At 43.4% G+C, this 23,702-nt stretch overlaps 1 protein-coding gene across 1 annotated transcript in view; it reads right to left on the reverse strand.

The window, feature by feature from the left end:
* parp8 (poly(ADP-ribose) polymerase family member 8) overlaps positions 1 to 23,702 on the reverse strand; it is a 398,103-nt gene that overhangs the window by 119,617 nt on the left and 254,784 nt on the right. Inside the window, exon 8 of the mRNA XM_033030967.1 lies at positions 3,203 to 3,263. Coding sequence (XP_032886858.1) covers positions 3,203 to 3,263 — 61 coding nt within the window. The remainder of the gene's footprint in view (positions 1 to 3,202; positions 3,264 to 23,702) is intronic.

Consider the following 23,702-nt stretch of genomic DNA (forward strand, 5'->3'; position numbering starts at 1 on the left):
CATTGCTGGTTTCATCAAGAAACGCTTTCACCTGCATCCACAGGAATGCAACACCTGTCTCTATACCTCCATCCTCTCATCTATCCAGAGATTCCAGCTGGTGCAACACAGAGGTTAGCATGCACTTCTTTGAATCTTGTCAGCTGCATTCAGAGCACTGAATGTGGCAAAACCAAGCTTAGACGAGGTGACTATTTCGCCGAATGTTTGATCCAAGGCTGCTTGAACTTCCGGGTTCCAACCATTTTAACTCCCCTTTCCATACCGATCTCTCTGACCTGGCCTCCTCCATTTCCAGATTGAGGCCACATGCAAACTGGGAAAATAGCACACCATATTCCACAAATATGGATTACAACCCAACGGTATGAAAATTAAATTCTCCAATTTCAAGTAATGACCACATGTCCTATTCTCCCGCTAAATCTCAATACCCCCAGTAACCAACCTCCCATCCCAGTCACTCATTTCCCTTTTATTCTCCCTCTTTCCTCCTCCCCCTTCCTTTTCCATCTTCATTCCTCTATCTTCTTTCCATTTCACTACACTTCTCTCCTCATCTGACGTCCTTTCATCTCCTTTGTCAGTTACTGCGCCAACATGTCAATATACAATAGACAATAGGTGCAGGAGTAGGCCATTTGGCCCTTCGAGCCAACACCGCCATTCAATGTGATCATGGCTGATCATCCACAATCAGTACCCCGTTCCTGCCTTCTCCCCATATCCCCTGACTCTGCTATTTTTAAGAGCCCTATCTAGCTCTCTCTTGAAAGAATCCAGAGAACATGCCTCCACCGCCCTCTGAGGCAGAGAATTCCACAGACTCACCACTCTCTGTGAGAAAAAGTGTTTCCTCGTCTCCGTTCTAAATGGCTTACTCCTTATTCTTAAACTGTGGCCCCTGGTTCTGGACCCCAAATATCGGGAACATATTTCCTGCTTCTAGCGTGTCCAAGCCCTTAACAATATTATATGTTTCAATGAGATACCCTCTCATCCTTCTAAACTCCAAAGTGTACAAGCCCAGCTGCTCCATTCTCTGAGCATATGACAGTCCCACCATCCTTGGAATTAACCTTGTAAACCTACGCTGCACTCCCTCAATAGCAAGAATGTCCTTCCTCAAATTAGGGGACCAAAACTGCACACAATACTCCAGGTGTGGTCTCACTAGGGCACTGCACAACTGCAGAAGGACCTCTTTGCACCTATATTCGATTCCTCCAGTTATAAAGGCTAACATGCCATTCGCTTTCTTCACTGCCTGCTGTACCTGCATGCTTACTTTCATAGACTGATGTACAAGGACCCCCAGATCCTGTTGTACTTCCCCTTTTCCCAACTTGACGCTATTTAGATAGTAATCTGCCTTCCTGTTTTTGCTAACAAAGTGGATAACCTCACATTTATCCGCATTAAACTTCATCTGCCATGCATCTGCCCACTCCCACAACCTATCCAATTCACCCTGCATTCTCATAGCATCCTCCTCACAGTTCACACTGCCACCCAGCTTTGTGTCATCTGCAAATTTGCCAATGTTACTTTGAATCCCTTCATCCAAATCATTGATGTATATTGTAAATAGCTGCGGTCCCAGCACCGAGCCTTGCGGTACCCCACTAGTCACTGCCTGCCATTCTGAAAGGGACTTGTTAATCCCTACTCTTTGTTTCCTGTCTGCCAACTACTTCTCTATCCATGTCAGCACTCTACCCCCAATACCATGTGCCCTAATTTTGCCCACTAATCTCCTTTGTGGGACCTTATCAAATGCTTTCTGAAAGTCCAGGTACACTACATCCACTGGCTCTCCCTTGTCCATTTTCCTAGTTACATCTTCAAAAAATTCCAGAAGATTAGTCAAGCATGATTTCCCCTTCGTATATCCATACTGACTCGGACTGATCCTGTTACTGCTATCCAAATGTGTGGCTATATCATCTTTTATATTTGACTCCAGTATCTTCCCCACCACCGATGTCAGCCTAACTGGTCTATAATTCCCCGTTTTCTCTCTCACGCCTTTCTTAAAAAGTGGGATAACATTAGCTACCCTCCAATCCACAGGAACTGATCCTGAGTCTATAGAACATTGGAAAATTATCACCAATGCATCCACGATTTCTAGAGCCACTTCCTTAAGTACCCTGGGATGCAGACCATCAGGCCCTGGGGATTTATCAGCCTTCAGTCCCATCAGTCTATCCACCACCATTTCCTGCCTAATGTGGATTTCCTTCAGTTCCTCTGTCACCCTAGATCCTCTGGCCACTACTATATCAGGAAGATTGTTTGTGTTCTCCTTAGTGAAGACAAATCCAAAGTACCTGTTCAACTCATCTGCCATTTCCTTGTTCCCCAAAATAAATTCACCTTTTTCGGTCTTCAAGGGTCCAACTTTGGTCTTAACTATTTTTTTCCTCTTCACATACCTAAAGAAACTTTTACTATCCTGCTTTATATTCTTGGCTAGCTTACCTTGGTACCTCGTCTTTTCTCCCCATATTGTCTTTTTGGTTAACTTCTGTTGTTCTTTAAATCTGTTGTCATTCTGTTCTGTTGTCATTCCAACCCACCTTTCCTGTAACCACCTATCACCTGGCAGGGTTTGTCCTACCCCCACTTTCAACTTTCTTCCCACTACTACAATGTCGGAAGAAAGGTCTGGACTTGAAACGTCACCTGACTATATCCTCCACTGTTGCTGCTCGACCCACTGAATTCCTCCAGAACTATGTTTTGCTGAAGAGTTCAAAATCTGCAGTTCCCTGTGGAGTTTTTAATTGGAGTATTTAAGACTGGAGTATTTAATTCTCTGCCTTCTCCTCTTAATTCTAAATGTGAAGAAAATACTTTAATTTCATGAGCTAGGAAATCAAAATTTATTTACCGCAAGGACAGACTCATAATCCACCACTCTTTGCTATTGCTGATCGGACTGGTACTTTTCAACCTGTCAATTGATGTCTTGGATGAGTTAACCAAGTGCTGAATTAGCTCCGAGACCTGCATTATTACCCCTAAATGCCTCAGCAGTATGTACAATTTCAATTTCTCAATTCAATAATAGAATTTAATGAGCCTTAGATAAAGTGCCCTTCAGTAGAAGATTTGGAACATCAATCAATTCATTTGCACATGTTCCATGTTTGATAAATCATGCAGCGATGGACAAACGGCAAATATGTTTACTTACATCGAGAAAGCTGACATCGATGTGCAAGTCGATGTCCACATCATCAATTGCTCCATACTCCCTGAAAAGAAACAAACATTATTTGAAATGAGTTCTACCAGGAATTGACAGTAATTAAAACATCTAATCTCATAAAAAGCTGTCAGTAACTTTTTTGATTTTTGTGATAACAATGTGATTCACTGGAATGGAGAGCTGTTGCTTTGCGCCTGGGCTTTGGAGCGGTCAATGCACAGCACAGCGGGTAGTGCTGCTGCCTCACAGTGTCAGAGACCCAGGTTCAATTCGGACCTCAACCGTTGCCTGTGTGAAGTTTGCACCTTCTCCCTTTGACTGTGTGGGTTTCCTTCAGGTGCTTTGGCTTCCTTTTACATCCCAAAGACATGTGGGTTTGTAGGTTAATTGGCTTCTGTGGATTGCTTCTAGGAAAATGGCAGCATCTTTGTGTCAGAAGGGCATGGGTGGTAGCTCTGCTTGAGCTTGTAATCTCAGCTGACAGTAATTTTAATATAGTGTGGGAATCAAACTACACCAAAGATAGACATAAAATGCTGGAGTTACTCAGCGGGACAGGCAGCAACTCCAGAAGGAAGAAGTGGGTGATGTTTTGGGGAGAGACCCTTCTTAAACTTTAGTTTAGTTTAGTAATACAGTGTAGAAACATGCCCTTCGGCCCACCGAGTCCACGCCAACATGTGATCACCCCATACACTAAAACTGTCCGGCACACTCGGGCCAATTTGAGTGTGAAAGGAAACAGGATTACCCAGAGAAAACCCACGCAGGGCACAGTGAGAACATACAAACTCGTACAGACAGCACCTGTGATCAGGATCGAACTGCTCTGGCACTGTAAGGCAGCAACCCCACTGCTGTGTCACCGTGCTGCCCTTGACGGAGGGAAATTTGCTGTCCTTACTATGAGTCTGGATCATCGGCAATGTGGTTGGTTCTTAATTATCTTTCAAAGCAGTCCAGCAAGTTGCTCAATTAGCGCCATTTACAGTTGATCATTAAATGTCGACCTTGCCAGCCAGACCCACATCCTATGTGTGGGAAAAACTCCAGAGGACCATTGCAGGAGCACATTTCAAGTGATAGGTTTAATCAAGGCTGCATCTGACTGATCACAATATTGAAATTCAGCTGTTCTTCAGTTGGGAAGCTTCTTGTGGTATGCCAATAGTGCTTTGCGAACAAGCTCCGCCAAAACAGATCAATCTGTCATTCTCACAGCTACTCATGGGATCTAGCTATTTACAGCACTGTCACTGTCCCTCAAAATAATTAATTATGTTTCTGAAATGGAAAATAATGACCTAACTACACATAAAATAACTTTAAGCAAGATCATATAACTTATCATATCTCAATGAAAATTACGTGAAAATTGTTATTCTCCCCTCGGGTATTTGCTAGCAAATGAATTATGTACCATAATATGCTACACTTTCCCTTGTTGACTGTAATTTGTCCAGGCTTCAGAAAGAAATGTGAAATAGCATTTCATGGTCACAACACAAAGTGCTGGAGCAACTCAGTGGGTCAGGCAGCATTTGTGGAGGGAACGGAGAGGCGACGTTTTGGTCGGATCACTTTTAGTTTAGTATAGTTTAGAGATACAGCGCGGAAGCAGGCCCTTCGGCCCACCGAGTCCACACTGACCAGCAATCCCCACACATCAACACTATCCTACACACACTAGGGACAATTTACACATACACCAAGCCAATTAACCTACAAACCTTCACGTCCTTGGAGTGCGGGAGGAAACCGAAGATCTTAGAGGAAACCCACGCAGGTTATGGGGGGAACGTACAAACTCTGTACAGACAGCACCCGTAGTCAGGATCAAACCCAGGTCTCTGGCACTGCAAGTGCTGTAAGGCAGCAACTCTACCGCTGAGCCACCATTTTCAGACTTTCACACACTACCACCGGCATCCGCTCGCGCTTTCTGCTCAAAGTGGTGAATATAGATTACTCACCCACCATGTACCTCCCAGGAGGCAACATTTCACAAACTGCCACATTACAGTTCATCTCCCATATGTCTGCCCATTCATATTCTGAGATCTATCATTATCCTGTACACTATTTAATATATTGCAAACATTTTTGTTATCATCCATACATCCATATCATCCATACATTTTGAATTTTTTTTTTGTGTAGGAAGGAACTGCAGTGGCTGATATATACCGAAGTTAATCACAAAATGCTGGAGTAACAGTGGGTCAGGCAGCATCTCTGGAGAAAAAGAATAGGTGATATTTCTCATGAATCCTGAATGTTTTTATTCAAATTTTTTTATTCATGCTGCATCTTACGCGCTTTCTTAATGCAACCTTCCCCCCCCAAGAGCTTGAGCATACACACACCATTTTCTCCGTTTTTGCTTTCTCCCGCAGTGGTAGATGCAGAGTATGCTCTCTCAGCATATTCTTCTTTAGATGCGCAATGTCATGCACTGCCACATTACTCTCCAACTCCCCCGTATCTGCCCATTATATAAACCCATTCATGCTCCTCGGGTTTATCACCACCATGCTCACTGATTACTACAAGGCAACCTTTTTAGTTATCATCAATACATTTAGAATACATTATTCAATACATTTGGATATGTTACTCTTTATATCATGTCCTGGATAGTTATATACAACAGAAAAGCAATAGCCACAGTGTTCTTGTTCACACAATCCATAATTTTCTCACTAAAAAATCATCTATTTGTCCATTTTAATTTTAGTTTAGTTCAGTTTAGATACAGCCTGGAAACAGGCCCTTCAGCCCACTGAGTCCGCAATGACCAGCTGTCATCCATACACTAATTAAATCGTACACACTAGGGGCAATCAACCCACAATCCAGTACGTCTTTGGAATGTGGGAGGACACCGGAGCACCCGAAGTAAACCCATGGGGTCACAGGGAGAATGTACAAACTCTGTACAGACAGCACCCATAGTCAGGATTAAACCTGGGTCTCTGGCTTTGTGAGGCAGCAACTCTACTGCTACGCCTCGTGCAACTCAATGAGCAACCTTGTGCCCATCAGCAATTACATGTCCACATTAACTTAATATCATGCATTTCTTGTTTCCAAATATTTATGTGATACGAAGTGGGCAAACTATTGAAAATATCCAAACATGGACCAGAGATATAAAATCCAGGAGTGAGATGGGAGCGATTTCCCTTGACATGAAAGCACCATTTGACTGTGAGGCATCATGGTGCCCATGTAAATGAAAATCAATAGAGAATATTGGGGAAATACTCCAGAGGTTGGAGTCATACCTTGAACCAAGGAAGATAGTTATGTTGTGGTATAAATCAGTAGGCATTCCAGAGGATAGTGCTTTCGGCCCAACCATCTCACCTGTTTCATAATGACCGTCCTTCCATCGTAATCTGCCACCTGTACCACCATGCCTGAGCACTATCTAGGCACTGGCTGGTACTTTGGTAGAGGAGCTGTGAATGGACTCAAACATTGTGCACTTATCAGCGGTCATCCCCAACTCTGGCCTTGTGTACAACGGAAGGTCATCGCAGAAGCAGCTGGTGAATGAGAACACTAGTGCTCAAGGGTTCCTCTCCAAGTAGCGCACTATCCTAAGTTGCATATATATTTTCATGCTTTCATAGTTGCTGGGACTAAACTCTGGAACTCCCTTCCTAAAATCATTTGGGTGGGGGGATGCACCTTCACTAAAACTACTGCAGAAATTCAAGAAGGTAACTCACCATCACATTTTCAAGGGAATTAGAGATGGGCAAAAATGCAGTGACACCAATATTCTGAGAAATAAATAAATCATCTGCCTATGAACTATTACTTCATCAAATAACTCAGTCTGGTTAGTCAGACATGAATTAGAAACAAGGAACTGCAGATGCTGGATAACACAAAAGGACACAAAGCGCTGGGGTAACTCAGTGGGCCAGGCAGCACCTCTGGAGAATATGGATATGTGATGTTTCGGTGAGAACTAATTTTCTTTTTGACAATGGTCTCTTCTCATATTTCCAAAAGTAAATAGAGCTAAGTGGTCTATAGTACCCATTAGCATGCGGAGCAGAAATCACTATTTGTCTTCATCCATTCCTATGGCAACACTCCCATATCTGGAGTCTGAAGATGTCCCAGTCTGAAGTAGGGTCTCGACCCGAAACGTCACCTATTCCTTTTTTCCAGACATGCTGCCTGACCCACTGAGTTACTCTAGCGTTTTGTGTCTATCTACAATATCAAAAGGATTTTAAGATAATATCAGAGCTTATCATTTCGCTATCTAAATTTCCCTCAATAACCAAGATAGCTTGCTGTGTGGATTTAGAAATTGCTAATTGAGTGATGACACTATTTAGCACTTGCTTTCCACCTAATTGTATCCTATCCAACATCTCTAACTCCCCCTTGCACAACTTCATCCAAGAGGATTTCGCAAAACAGTTAGCAGGCTATTTGACAATGTGTGTTTCACAGCTACGGTAATCTTGCTTTTACATATTAAACTCCAGACACTAATGAAAATGATGATTGCACCATTTTTTATTGCTCTTCACCGTATCTCAAATATTAAATCCTTTCGGGATCTACAATTGCAACAATGTCTATCTAATGCTGATATTATTGCACATATACTTTTTGTTAATTATGGTGGTCACTCTTGTCTGGACAAAGGCAACTCGGATGGCTTATTCAAGATCATTAAAGTTCCCTCAGCGTTTATAATAGTATTTATTCTTGAAAGAAAATTTAATTTTGTGAATTAACTAATTTAATAACTATACACTTGATAATAATAAGACTAAGCAGAGTAATATTACATACAGAATGAATTTTCATTCACAATTAAGAAATCCACAAGGCTACAGATCAAATGCGCATTAATTGGATTTGTCACAATTGCCCTTTTTCACACAGCATGGCCAAATGGCCTTCATCTGTGCAATGGACCTCCACAATTCCATGAAGCCACCATTACTTCATTACTCAACTGCAAATGAAACTATTCCTAAATAAATTGCAACATGTTATAAATTGCTATACAAAACAAAATCGCAGTACAAAACAAAACCGTTATACAAAACTGTGCATGGGTTGCAAAAAGGATGCAAAACTGCATCCTTCCTGTAATAGGGCAATTCTGAAACCCCCATTGCAGGGAGGATGTGCACGCTTTGGAGAGGGTGAGGAAGAGGTTTGCCAGGACACTGTCTGGATTAGAAAGTATTAGTTATAGGGAAAGTTGGACAAACTTGAATTGAGCACTGGAGGCTGAAAGGGAGACCTGCGAGAAGTTTATAAAATGATGAGAAGCATAGATAGTGTAGACATACAGAACCTTTTACTCAGGTTAGAAATGTCAAAGACTAGAGGGCATAGCTCGAATGTCACAGAGGAACATTTAAGGAAGATTTGTGGAGCATGCTTTTTTTTTACACACACACACACACACACACAGAGTTGTGGTGGAAGCAGATATAATAGTGGTGGTTAAGAGGTTTTTACATATACACATGGATATGCAGGGAATGGGGGGATATGAATCATATGCAGGGAGGGGTGATTAATGTAACTTGGTACCATGTTCAGACATACATTGTGGGCCTAAAGGCCTGTGCAATATTCTTCTCTGTTCATCCATCAATTCTCTGCTACCTCTTTGCCAAGCTCTATTTTTTTTTCCATTCTGCAGTTACTCACTTATGGTCACTTCTACAGTTTGCTAGTCCCCAATCACAATCTTACTGTAACTCATCCGTCTAATTCTATTAGTTCTCCAGTGAATATATTTCACATCCTAGGCATTGTTGTTTCTTAATTTCAAAACAAGTGATAATTTTCCTGCTCCCTAGCTCCTGATTGATGAGGCAGCAAAGATATGAATGTTTATAATGATCATAGACTGAGATCGCAAACTGCATTGAGAATGAAAAATAATTAATCATGGATTTCTACTTCAATTTATTTGTTCTCATGGATGGTTTAACCTTAAAATTCCACACTGCCCTTATGGGAAGAAATGTAAATGAAAATAAAGCCTACAAGACTTGATGATGGTCATTACAGTTTCAATTTAAACCTGGAACAGTAACTCTCTAGTGGTATTACTCAGAATGAAATGGCGGTGTAATATGAAAGGGAATCCATCTGATGCAGAGCTATGGTAGGAAGCAGAGGTGTTGGTGGAAGTATTTTTTTGGACCGAGGGCCTGTGACTAGTGGTGGACCTCAGGAATCAGTGCTGGCCCATGGCTGTTTGGCATCCACATCAACGATTTGGATGAGAATGTACAAGGCATGAAAAGTATGTTTGTAGAGATATCATAACTTGCAGGTGATATCAAAGACAGTGAACGTTATCACGAATTTCAGCGGAATCATGAGCAGCTGAGCAAGAGGGCTGAGGAATGGCTAATGGAGTTTCATTCAGATAAGTGCGAATGTTGCACATCAGGGAATTGAGTATTACATTACAGTAGTACAAGGCAGTGGTGTGGCTGCAATTGGAGTATCGTGTTCCGTTTTGGTCTTCCTGCTTTTGGAAAGATGCCATTTAGCGGGAAAAAGTGCAAAGAATATTTACAAATATGTTGCCAAGACTTGAGGGCCAGAATTATAGGGAGACGATGGGCAGGCTATAACTTTATTCCTTGTAGCACAGGAGGATGAGAGGTCATCTCAAAGAGGTGTATAAAATCATAAAGGGAAATGGATTGGGAGTTTTATTTTAGGGAAGGGGAATCAAGAACTAGAGTGCATAGGTTTAAAGTAAGAAGGGAAAGAAAGGAATAGAAACCTGAGCGGCAACTTTTTCACACAGTGGGTGGTACGTATATGGAACAAGCTGCCAGAGGCTGTTACAAATATGAGAAGTGCATCCAGGTACAGCAGGTGGGCAGAGGAGGGGGGGTAGCTCTGCTGGTGAGGGATGGAATTCAGTCCCTTGCAAGGGAAGACACAGGAACTGACGAGGTAGAGTCACTGTGGATTGAGTTGAGGAATTGTAAAGGCAAGAAGACACTAATTGGTGTTATCTACAGACCCACAAATAGTAGCCCGGATGTAAGGTGTAAGTTGCTGCAGGAGTTAAAACTGGCATGTAACAAAGGTAATGCCACTGTGGTGATGGGGGATTTCAATATGCAGGTAGACTTGGAAAATCAGGTTGGTTCAGGACCCCAAGAAAGAGAGTTTGTAGAATGCCTCCAAGATGGATTCTTAGAGCAGCTTGTAATTGAGCCGACCAGAGAAAAGGTAATTCTGGATTTAGTGTTGTCCAATGAACCAGATATGATAAGAGAACTTGAGGTAAAGGAATCGCTTGGAGGTAGTGATCATAATATGATTAGTTTTAATCTGCAATTTGAGAAGGAGAACGTCAAATCGGAAGTGTCAGTGATGCAGTTGAACAAAGGTGACTATGAAGGCATGAGAGGGGAGCTGGCCAAGGTAGACTGGAAAGGGATCCTAGCAGGAATGACGGTGGAACAGCAATGGCAGACATTTCTGGGCATAATCCGGAAGACGCTGGATCATTTCATTCCAAAAAGGAAGAAAGAATCTAAGGGGTGTAGGAGGCAACCGTGGCTGCCAAGAGAAGTTAGGGATAGAATAAAACTAAAAGAAAAGATGTATAACAGATGTAGAAAAGATGTAGAGTAGCCGGAAGCTAGAGGATTGGGAACATTTCATAGGACAACAGAAGGAAACAAAATGGGGAATACGGGCTGAAAAGATGAAGTACGAAGGGAAGCTGGCCAGGAATATAAAGGACAGTAAAAGCTTATTTAGATATGTTAAGGGAAAAAGAGAAGCAAAGTCAAATGTGGGTCCCTTGAAGGCAGACACGGGTGAAATTATTATGGGCAACAAGGAAATGGCAGAAGAGTTGAATAGGTACTTCGGATCTGTCTTCACTAAGGAAGACACAAACAATCTGCCAGATGTACTGGACAGAGGATCTAAGGGGGTAGAGGAACTGAAAGAAATTTTCGTTAGGCGAGAAATAGTATTGGGTAGGCTAATGGGACTGAAGGATGATAAATCCCCTGAACCTGATGGTCTGCATCCCAGGGTCCTCAGGGAGGTGGCTCTAGAAATAGTGGACGCATTGGTGATCATTTTCCAATGTTCAATAGATTCAGGACCAGTTCCTGTGGATTGGAGGATAGCTAATGTTATCCCACTTTTCAAGAAAGGAGCGAGAGAGAAAACGGGGAATTACAGACCAGTTAGCCTGACTTCGGTGGTGGGAAAGATGCTGGTGTCAAGTATTAAAGAGGTAATAATGGGGCATTTGGATAGCAGTAAAAGGATTAGTCCAAGTCAACATGGATTTATGAAAGGGAAATCATGCTTGACTAATCTTCTGGAATATTTTGAGGATGTGACAAGTAAAATGGATGAAGGGGTGCCAGTGTATCTAGACTTTCAGAAAGCCTTTGATAAGGTCCCACACGGGAGAATGGCAGATGACACAAAGCTGGGTGGCAGTGTGAACTGTGAAGAGGATGTTAGGAGGTTGCAGGGTGACCTGGACAGGTTGAGTGAGTGGGCAGATGCGTGGCAGATGCAGTATAATATAGATAAATGTGAGGTTATCCACTTTGGCGGCAAAAACAAGGGGGCAGATTATTATCTCAATGGGGTTAGGTTAGGTAAGGGGGAGGTGCAGCGAGACCTGGGCATCCTTGTACACCGGTCACTGAAAATTGGCTTACAAGTACAGCATGCAGTGAAGAAAGCTAATGGAATGTTGGCCTTCATAACAAGAGGATTTCAGTATAGGAGTAAAGAGGTTCTTCTGCAGTTGTATAGGGCTCTGGTGAGACCACATCTGGAGTATTGTGCACAGTTTTGGTCTCCCAATTTGAGGAAGGACATCCTTGTGATTGAGGCATTGCAGCATAGGTTCACGAAATTGATCCCTGGGATGGCGGGACTGTCATATGAGGAAAGATTGAAAAGACTACGCTTGTATTCACTGGAGTTTAGAAGGATGAGGAGGATCTTATAGAAACATATAAAATTATAAAAGGACTGGACAAGCTAGATGCAGGAAAAATATTCCCAATGTTGGGCGAGTCCAGAACCAGGGGCCACAGTCTTAGAATAAAGGGGAGGTCATTTAAGACTTGAGGTGAGAAAAAACATTTTCACCCAGAGAGTTGTGAATTTATGGAATTCCCTGCCACAGACGGCAGTGGAGGCCAAGTCACTGGATGGATTTAAGAGAGAGTTAGATAGAGCTCTTGGGGCTAGTGGAGTCAAGGGATATGGGGAGAAGGCAGGCACGGGTTATTGATAGGGGACGATCAGCCATGATCACAATGAATGGCGGTGCTGGCTCAAAGGGCCGAATGGTCTCCTCCTGCACCTATTTTCTATGTTTCTATGTAAGTGGTTAAGGCGAGTGCAATAACAATGAACATTTGGACAGGTTTAGAGGGACATGGGCAAAATTAGGCAAATGGGACGAGCTTAGATAGGGCATCATGGTGGGCATGGATTAGTTGGGCCGCAGGGCCTTTTTCTATATGACTATGACTTAGCAAGGAAAATATGGAGGATTTAAATTGGGCAGTGGTTGAGCAATCTGTTCTATAGTGCCGTGAAGAGAGAGTGGACGCTGGCGCGCTTTGGCTGCCGCTGCTCTCTCTTCACACTGTGTTCTTGATTTTCTGTTTTTGGATCGAATTCTGTTTTTAATTTGTGTCTCTGTGATGTCTTTTCTACCTGTTCTATTCCGATTATATGTTTTTATTCCGATTACTATGTAAGGTGTCCTTGAGATGTCTGAAAGGCGCCCATTAAATAAAATTTATTATTATTATTATTATCTAGTGGGAAATGCATGAAAATACAGAGGCATGGGCTCTCTAAAAAAATGATTCATCCAACATTTTGACCCAAGTAATGTAGAAATCCTCACAATTAATGAAAGAAAATGCTGTTATTTAATTTTAAATATCACAAATTTAATATTGTACAGATTTGCACTAGCCTTCCTGAAGTTTTCAGTTGCCTATTAATATAAATCAATGAGTTTGGAATAAGAATGCATTGTCATGGGATAAAAGCAGTATGGGTCCAAATGTTACTTTCCTGACATTGTCTATTTTAAGCAGTATATGTATTTTCAAAGCAAGGTCTATTGTGGAAATATGACTGCTGCCAAGAACCAACAATTCAGCCTTGCTGCGTTTGTTCTGCTCAATACGTGACTGAGCCGACTGTTCCCCACAGAGGCAGCTTTCATGCACTTGAGCTGCTTTTCTAGTTGCTTTGTTATACGACACTGAAATGTGTTTGCATGCAAACAACAGTGACTTGTCGTGCTGTCACAAACTATCAACAACAAACATGGCAGTATTTCACCAATGTCACTATCCATCAATGAGCTAGCAATGTAACTGTAGTGGGTGGTATTGCAGATAGTGAAGATGGTTGTCCAAATTTGCAGCAGGATCTTGATCAGTTGGGCAGGTGGGCTGAGGAATTTAGTACAGTGATCTGCGAGGTGCTGTATTTTTGGCAGGATCTACACAGTGAATAGCAGGGCTCTGCAGAGTACTGTAGAGCAGAGAGATCTGGGACTGCAGGAACATAGTTCCCTGAAAGTGGCATCACGGTTAGAAAGGGTGTTCAAAAATGCTTTCAGTACCTTCATCAATCAGATTATTGAGTACAGAAGATGGGAGGTAATGTTACAGTTGTGTAAGACATAGGTGAGGTCACATTTAAAGTATTGCGTTCAGTTTTGGTCACCATATTAAAGGAAAGATGTTGTCAAGCTGGAAAGACTGTAGAGAAGATTCATGAGGAAAGTGCCGAGTCTTGAGGGCCTGAGCTATTAGGAGAAATAAATTGGAGGAGCAGCACCTCATATTCCGCTTGGGCAGTCCTTCGCTCCATAGATGCTGCTGCACCCGCTGAGTTTCTTCACCACTTTTGTCTACCTCGGATTTTATTCCTTGGGGTACAGGAGGCAGGAGGATGAGGGGTGATCTTATAGAGGTGTACAAGATCATGTTGTCAAGCTGGAAAGACTGCAGAGAAGATTTACGAGGATAGTGCCAGGTCTTAGGGGCCTGAGCTATCAGGAGAAATAAAGCAGGCTCGGACTTTATTGCTTGGAGTGCTGGAGGATGAGGGGTGATCTTCTAGAAAGTGTACAAGATGATGAGAGGAATAGATAGGGTAAATGAGCAGGGGAGCTGGGATAGCTCATCCACTTGGCACCTCTGGCCTAATTCGTCCATGCCGACCAAGATGCCCCATTTACACTAGTCTCACCTGCCTGCGTTTTGCCCAACGTAGGGGAATCGAGAACCAGGGGACATAGGTTTAAGTTGAGGGGGGAAAGATTTAATAGGTAGCTCAGGGGTAACCTTGTTTTACACGGATGGTGGTGGGTACATGGAACGAGCTGCCGGTGGAGGTAGTAGAGGCAGGTACTATCATAACGTTTAAGAGTCATTTGGACAAGTGCATTGCCCGAAGTTGGGCGAAACGGCCCGTTTCCATGCTGTATGACTCCAACTTGCACTTGATGACAGTGTTTAGAAATATTACTGGACTGTATTCATGATTAATTGGCAAACCTGGAATGCTAGAGTAGAAGCATTATGCACATACTTGCTGGGTTTATTGGCATATCAAGGTTTCCTCATGTATTGGCAAGAGCTTTCATCAAGCATTTCCCAGGAGCTTTGAAGCAATTTCATGGTTGGCTTGCCCCATTCCAAGGTGCCTGGCTCTAAGTCAAACTTCAAAGTCCAAAGTGGAGCTTTTATATAGAATTTTTGGGGATGGATTGGATCTTATTGACATTGCCCAAACCTAAGCATCCTTGAGAAGATGCTGATTGAACTATCATCTTGAACTATTGTCATGATGTATACAAATTCTTTAGGTGAAGGAATTTCCACAGTGCTATTCGGGAGGGGGTTCCAGGAAATTGCACCTCTACAAAGGAGGAGAAGCAATAAAATATTTCAAAATAAGTACGGTGTGCAACTCCGAGATCAAAGTAGAGTGGTTGGACGACCATGGGCCTACTGTCAGCAACATCCTTCGTGCTAAGATTGTGCATTTGCATCTTCGAGGCAAGTAGCTACAGTGCGTTTTGTAGATGGGTGCCAGTGGTAGAAGGAATGAATGTGATGGATAAGATGCTTAACAAGCAAGCAACATTTTTCTGGATAGTATAAGGTCTTAATTGTTGTTGGAACTGCCAGCATCTAAGCAAGTGGAATCTATTCTCTCACACCCGGGTTTGTGCATTATAAATGGGAGAATGGTATTATGTAATGTGCGTTCACTTGCAATTGATCACAATATTTCTACACACTGTGATCAATTGCAACTAATTATACATTATTAATTCAGTGATAGATGATGACTTTGCCAATGTAATGCCAAGTTTGTTGTTGATGGAATTTGTTACAGGCATTGATGTTTGCATGCGTTCACGTTTCAGTGTCATATTATGAAGATGACAGTGAACAAGACACACACAGGAAATTATTCGACATAGAAGATGGACACAAAGTGCTGGAGTAACTCAGCGGATTAGGCAGTAACTTTGGAGAAAAAGATGGGTAACATTTTGGGTTAGAACCCCTTCTTCCGACACTGAAACTGAAGAAGGGTTCCAACCCGAAACGTCACGGATCCTTTTTCTTCAGAGTGGTACAGTGGCACAGCAGTAGAGTTGTTGCCTCATAGCACCCGAGGGTCGGGTTCAATCCTGACTACGGGTGCTGTCTGTATGGAGTTCGTGCCTGTGACCCATGTGGGTTTTCTCCGAGATCTTTGGTTCCCTCCAACACTCAAATGACATACAGGTTTGTTGGTTAGTTGGCTTGGTATTAAAAAAATGTAAAAATTGTCCCTAGTGTGTGTTGGATAATGTTAATGTGCGGGGATCACTGGTTCGTGCGGACTTGGTGAGCCAAAGGGACTGTTCCTGCGCTGTATCTCTAAACTAAACTAGAGATACTGCCTGACCCGCTGGGTTACTCCAGCACTATGTCTCTGCTCGGTATGAACCAGCGTCTGCAGTTCCTTCCTCCAATTATTTACCACATTGTTGGATAAATCTTGGTTTTGTAAATGCACTAGATGAGTATGGATAAATACATGACCAATTCTAGAATATAAGCATTGCAGTCAGGATGATATGTGATGCCACAGCCTTTGCTGTAACCAGTGCTCTTTATGTCATCTGGGGTGTATAAAGATAACTGAAGACTGATTTCTGTGATGGTGGAGATCAGCAGGGGAGCTGGGATGGATCATAACTTAGCATTTCTGGCACAACAGAGTCATAGCATGGAAACCGGTCCTTCGGCCCAACATGCCAATGCCAACCAAGATGCCGTAGAAAGTCTCACCTGCACGCTTTTGGCACATATCCCTCTAAACATTTCCAATCCACATACCTGTCCAACATGGTTGCAGCCTTATCTTTAGCACTCACCCATGCTCATATTAAAGAATGATGTTGTCTTCTGCTCTATTATCTGTTTAGGTGACCACCGTCCTTTGATCTCATCCCTCAGTTGTGAGATTCCTTGATTCTATATAATGCAGGCTGTTTCATACACATGTAGACCAGTATTGTAGGTTTGTGCAGGTACAGTGGTGTGGCTGGTAGAGCTGCTGCCTCACAGCACCAGAGACCCGGGTACACTCCAGACCTCAATTGCCGTCTATGTGGAGTTGCCCTGTGATCACGTAGGTTTCCTCTGGGTGCTCCCGGTTTACTCCCACTTGCCAAAGACATGTGTGTTTGCACATTAATTGGTTTCCGTAAAATTGACCCTAGTGTGTGGTGAGTGGAAGAGAGTGGAAGTTCCATGTTGGATTACATGGAACTAGTGTGAACAGATGATTGATGTTAGATCGAACAACTGACCAAATGGTGCCAGCACAACAACCTGGCCCTCAACATCAGTAAGACCAAGGAACTGATTGTGGACTTTGGTAGGGGAAGGATGAGGATCCACAATCCTATTCATATCAATGGGACAATGGTAGAGAGGATCAATAACTTCAAATTCCTGGGCATGCATATTTCCAAAGATCTCTCCTGGACCCAGCACACCAATGCAATTATAAAGAAGGCACATCAGCGACTCTACTTCCTGAGAAGATTACGGAGATTTGGCATGTCAAAGAGGATTCTCCTAAAGTTCTACAGGTGCACGGTTGCAGGCCGGCGGTCGAAGCTCCCCTCTAGGGGTGATGGTAAGTCCACGCCGGGTCCGCGGTAGAAGTTGGCCGCAGACCGCGGCTTCAGGCTGCCGGCTGCCGCGGGCCAGCGAAACGGAGCGCTCCCCTCCGGCGAGCCCCAGCGAGGGCTCGCCCGCTCCACGCCGAGAGTCCACGCTGCGCCCGCCGCTGAAGCCCCGGGCGCGTCTCCGGGAAAGGCCGCCCGATCCTCGTTGTTAGGCCACGGGGGAGGCGATCTGGAAAAAGTTGCCTCTCCATGGAGGAGGCGACCAAAACGGTTTCCACCTCACCCCCCCACACCACCCCCCACACAAGACACACAAAGAAACACAAAAAACATACTTTAAAACATACTAAAAAAACAAAAAAATGTTGGAAAAAAACGGACACGCTGCTGACAGGGCGCCGGCTTGCAGTGCCCCCACCGACCATCAGGTGCTGGAGCCGAAAATGACCACAGATGACAGAAGCTTTATGACTTAGAAAGGTATTCATCCCATTGATTGCATGCCAGACAACTAGTGTGGTTGTGTTCACAGTTTGATGACACTTTTCATAAGCAAGGTCCAAAGCTTTTTAATTACAATTGTGTCCTAATCACTATATGATCTGGAACAATTTGTTTAAAGTTAAAATAAGATTAGAAGCACAATGACATAGTGAAATGTTGTCAGTGTAATAATTGGATTATTTCAAAATAAAGTCTGAAATCAGTTGAAATCAGTGTTCTTACAGCACTTGCAACGCCAGAGACCCGGGTTCAATTCCAACTATGGGTGCTGTCAGTATGGAGTTTGTACTTTCTACCCGTGACTGCATGGGCTTTCTCCAGGATCTTTGGTTTCCACCCACAATCCAAATACATACAGGTTTGAAGGTTGATTGGCTTTGTATAAGTGTAAAAATTGTCCCTAGTGTGTGTAGGATAGCGTTAATGTGTGGGGATCACTGATCGGTGCGACTTGGAGGGCCAAAAGGCCTGTTTCCGCGCTGTACACTCTAAACAAAAAATCAGTGAGCATAGGCGACAAATCATTCTTCATGATAATCCTCAATGCTAATGCCCCACAAGGATGCGCTCTCAACCATCTCTGATACTCCTTATATTGACTATGCAGCCCAATACCAATCCAACTTGATTTACAAGTTCGCAGACATTGCTGATGCTAATGTAGAGATGGTCAAAAATTATTAGGAATAAATATCAGTTATTGAGCTATTAGGAATAAATATCATCAGCAATTTGTCCTGGAATACTCACATTGAAGCTATGGCGAAGAAAGCACACTGACCCTTCTACTTCCTTCGAAGGCTTAGGAAGTTCAGCAAGTCCCCAGCAACCCTCACCAACTTCTACAGATGAGCCATTGAAAGCCTTTTATCAGGATGCCTCACAGTATGGTTTGGCAACAGCTCACAAGACCACAGGAAATTGCAGAGGTGTGGATGTAGCCCAGACCATCACCCAAACCCACCTCCCTTCCATTTTAAGCCATCTAAACTTCAAGCTGCCTCGGCAAGGCCACCAGTAGAATCAAGGACCAGTCTCACCCTGGTCACTCCCTCTGCTCTACTCTCCCATCAGGCAATAGGTACAGAAGTTTGAAATCGCATAGCTCCAGATTCAGAGATAGCTTCTTCCCAGCTGTTATCAGGCAACAGAACAGCCCTCTTATTGGGTAGAGGGTGGTCCTGACCTCGCATCTCCCTCATTGAAGACCTTTGGACCATCTTTAATTAGACTTTATCTTACACTAAATGTTGTACACTTTATGTGTAGGAGGGAACTGCAGATGCTGGTTTACACCAAAGATAGACACAAAATGCTAAAGTAACCCAGCGGAACAAGCAGCATCTCTGGAGAGAAGGAATGGGTGACATTTCGAGTTGTGTCTGCATCTTTATACTATCTGTACACTATGGATGGCTTGATTGGGGTCATGTATAGTCTTTTCTCTGACTGTATAACATACAAACAAAATCTTTTTACTATGCCTCTACACATATTATAATAATAAACTAAACCTTTTTTCCCCAAGGTGGGAATGTCAAAGACTAGATGACATATCATTAAGATGAGATGGGTTGAGTTTAAAGTTTAAAGGAGATTACAGGCAAGTACATGGGGGTAGGTGCCTGGAACGCACTGCCAGGGCCGGTGGTGTTGGCAGCTACGATAGTGACTTTTAAGAGACTTTTAGATAGGCACATGGATATGACATGAATGGAGGGTTATGGATCATGTGCAGGCAATTGAAATCTGTTTATCTTGGCATCATGTTCAGCACAGACATCGTGGGCCTATTCCTGCGCTGTACTATTCTATGTTCTATGTTTCATCGCCTCTTGAAGTACCATCCTTCGATCTTTCTATTGCTCATTACTATGCTGCCCCTCTGCAATATGATGTGCCAGCATTTATATATGGGTAATGACAACCATTTTCCTCTTTCCATTAATGTTATAACAAGATCCAGTTTCTTTCCTGTTATCAGGCGACTGAACCGTCCTCTCACTAACTAGAGTGTGGTCCTGACCTCCCATCTACCTCATTGGAAACCTTTGAAATATCCCTAATTGGACTTTATCGCACTTTATCTTGCATTAAATGATATACAGACCTTTTATCCTATAGCGGTACACTGTTAACAATTTTTTATGTATAGCCTTTACACTGACTGGATAGCGTGCAACAAAAAAAACTGTACTGTACCTCTGCACATGTGACAATAACAAAATGAACAGTTTGCCACTTTCAGGACTGAAGGCTCTTACTTGTCCATCCAGATGTTAACTACTGTTTCAGCTTTTCAGTCAAACTGAAGCTGACATTATCCATCTTTTTTTGACAGTGAGATGAGCTGCACATCACACAATCCATTGATTATTTTCCAAATACAAGTTCTCTCCGCTCTCACCACACCTGAAGCTATTTTTTCAACTACAAACATTTTCAGGTTTTCCATGCTAACCTCGTTCCACTGGACCAAGACCTCTATCATCTGTATTCTATCCCACACAATGCATATACTTACTCTCTTCACTTGTCCGACCTTTCCATTTAATAAAGAAATGAACTGTAGATGCTGGTTTATACCAAAGATAGACACAAAATGCTGGTAGACAAAAATGCTGGAGAAACTGTGCGGGTGAGGCAGCATCTATGGATAGAAGGAATAGGCGACGTTTCGGGTTGAGATCCTTCTTCAGACTGATGTCGGGGGGGGGGGGGTCGGAGACAGTAGGCTTGTGGGAGAGCTGGGAAGGGGGAGGGGAAGGACGGAGAAAGCAAGGAATATCTGAAATTGGAGAAGTCAATGTTCATACCGCTGGGGTGTAAACATTTTCCCGCCGCACCCCCGGCATCAGTCTGAAGAAGGGTCTTGACCCGAAATGTCGCCTATTCCTTTTCTCCATAGATGCTGCCTCACCCGCTGAGTTTCTCCAGCATTTCTATCTACCTTAGATTTTTCCAGCATCAGCAGTTCTTTCTTAAACACAAAATGCTGGAATAACTCAGCAGATCAGGCAGCATCTCTTGAGGAAAAGTACAGGTGATGTTTCGGGATGGGACCCTCTTTCCCGACCCAAAACGTCACCCATCCTTTTCTTTCCAGAGATGCTGCCTGACTTGCTGAGTTACTCCAGCACTTTATGTCTATCTTTCCATTTAATACTTCTTTTTTAATAGCTAGCTCTTCACCTTTAGTCACATATCCTAATGTTTTATTTTTACTTGGGGTCTAACCATTCACCGCGGTGCCACATTGCTGCTCCAAAAGTGATTTATTAATAAACAAGAAAACACACCAAGAGTTGAACTTTACTTGATAGATTCAGAGCTATATAGCTGGAAAGCAGCCCCTTTAGCTTAACACGTCCATGCCATCCAAGTTGCCTATTCGAGTTAGTCCCACTTGCCAACACTTAGCCTATAACCCTCTAAGCTCTTCCTAATCATGTACCTGCCCAAATGCCATAACTGTACTTGCCCCATAGAGTTTCCTCTGGCAGCTCCTTGCATATAGTCTTAGATTGTTCTACCCTAGGGAAAAGACTTTCGTTAGTCATCTTTTTGATTCCCCTCATGATTTTTAATCCCCTCTATCAGGTCACCCCTCATCTTCCTGCACCCCAAGGAAAAAAAGGCCACGCATATCCAGCCTCTACTTATAACTAACCTTACAGTCCTTGTAACATCCTCATATCTTTTTTGAACCCCTTCAGGTTTAATGGCATCCTTCCAATAGCAGGACAACCAGAACTGTATACACTACTCCAAATGTGGCCTTATCCACTTTTGGCCCAGCCAAAATATGATGTTCCAACTCCTGTTCTCACTACCCTGCCTGATGAAGGCAAGCACATCAAATGCTTTCTTCACAACCTAGTCTACCTGTGTCACCACTTTCAAGGAACTATGTACCAGCACAATTAGGACAATCATTGAAGGACATTCTGATCCACAATACTCCCCAGGGCACTACCATTTACTGCGCAAGTGCAAAATGCAGCACCTTACATTTATCTAAATTAACCTCCACATGCCATTCCTCAGCCCATCGGCTCGTTTGTTTGTTCAAGATCCTATTGTAATTTTATGTCGAAGTCACGTGAGTGACTACGTGAAGAGCCCGCCAGTCCGCATGCGCGTCAATATGTCAAACGCATGGTGCATGGACTGGCTGGGGGGAACGTCGGTCTCCCCACTGGTAAGTTTAAAAACCTCTCAGGTAAGTGCAAACCTGCACAGGGTGTGTTTGGTGTACCTTAATTCCAACAAGTCTCTAGGTTGTTACTATGGAAAAGCCTAGGACTAAACCAAGACGGGCCGCTGTAAAACCGGCAGCAGTGCGGGAAGCCAGCGGCCGTCTATTTCTACCTATTTAAGCTCAGCTACCTCTGAATTGGCTCCTAAAGGGAACAGCTTGGCAGCCCCGAAGTGGGGAAAATCCAAAGTTAAAACAATAATAATAATAATAATAATTTTATTTATAAAGCACTTTAAACAACCGCAGTTGCCACAAAGTGCTGTACATGAGAACTCATGGACAAAAAGTTATTACAAACCATTAAAAACCGTAAAATGAAGGACTAAAAAACAGTAAAAATTAAAAGACATTAAAAGCACTAAGAACAGGAGCAATGTCTCAGCCAGTGTCGAAAGCCAGAGAATAAAAATGAGTTTTTAGGGAGGATTTGAAGATGGACAGTGAGGGGGCCTGTCTGATGTGCAACGGCAAGGTGTTCCAGAGTGCCGGAGCAGCAACAGAAAAGGCTCTATCCCCTCTGAGCTTCCGCTTAGACCTTGGTACCTCAAGGAGCAGCTGATCAGCTGACCTGAGGCACTGGGCAGGAGCATATAGGTGGAGCAGCTCAGAGAGGTAAGGCGGGGCGAGCCCATTCAACGATTTGAAAACAAATAACAGAATTTTAAAATGAACTCGAAAGTGCACTGGGAGCCAGTGAAGGGAGGCCAAAATTGGCGTAATGTGCTCCCATTTCGAGTTCCGGTTAAAAGGCGAGCGGCAGCATTTTGAACCAGCTGGAGACGAGCCAATGAAGCTCGTGCGACTCCAGAGTAGAGTGCGTTACAGTAATCCAGCCTAGATGTAATAAAGGCATGGATTACTGTTTCAAAATGCTGCCGCTCGAGGATGGGCTTGAGACAAGTCCTGTCGGACGATTCATGCCAGGAGGATACTGCTCCCACATCCATGTCTGATGTGTTAGGCCGTTTGTCTCAGATGGAGCATCTTATGGAGAAGATGCTGGCACATGATATGCTCCGTGCTACGGAGGCATACTCAGGCAGTTCAATTCAAACGCCTGCCGCAGCTCCTGGTTCAGGGTTGCTATATTCCTCCCACTCGGACGAGGGTAGTGTCGGTGATCAGTATGGAGCTGACTCCGAATATGAATGTGTGCCTGAGTCCCATGCTGTAATGCATGAAGTGCGGGAGTTGCATAAGGAAGAGTTGCCGCTCTTGTCTCCAGATTTGCTGTTCCTTCGGGGACAGGCAAGCCACTTCAAGGGGAGTTGGCCAGCAGCATCAGCTACCTCACTTCCCACCAGCTGAAGGAGGTGACTATGGTGGAAACAGCTGGGAGATATCCGAGTCCGGAGAATTGCACAACCTTAAATGTGCCCATAGTTAACGCCACTATTTGGGAAAATATTGGGTCCAGTACGAGATCCCGAGAACTGAAGCTACAACGGATCCTGAGGCTATTGTCCTCAGGT

The sequence above is a fragment of the Amblyraja radiata genome, chromosome 1, assembly GCF_010909765.2.
Source record: "Amblyraja radiata isolate CabotCenter1 chromosome 1, sAmbRad1.1.pri, whole genome shotgun sequence".
Taxonomy (NCBI): domain Eukaryota; kingdom Metazoa; phylum Chordata; class Chondrichthyes; order Rajiformes; family Rajidae; genus Amblyraja; species Amblyraja radiata.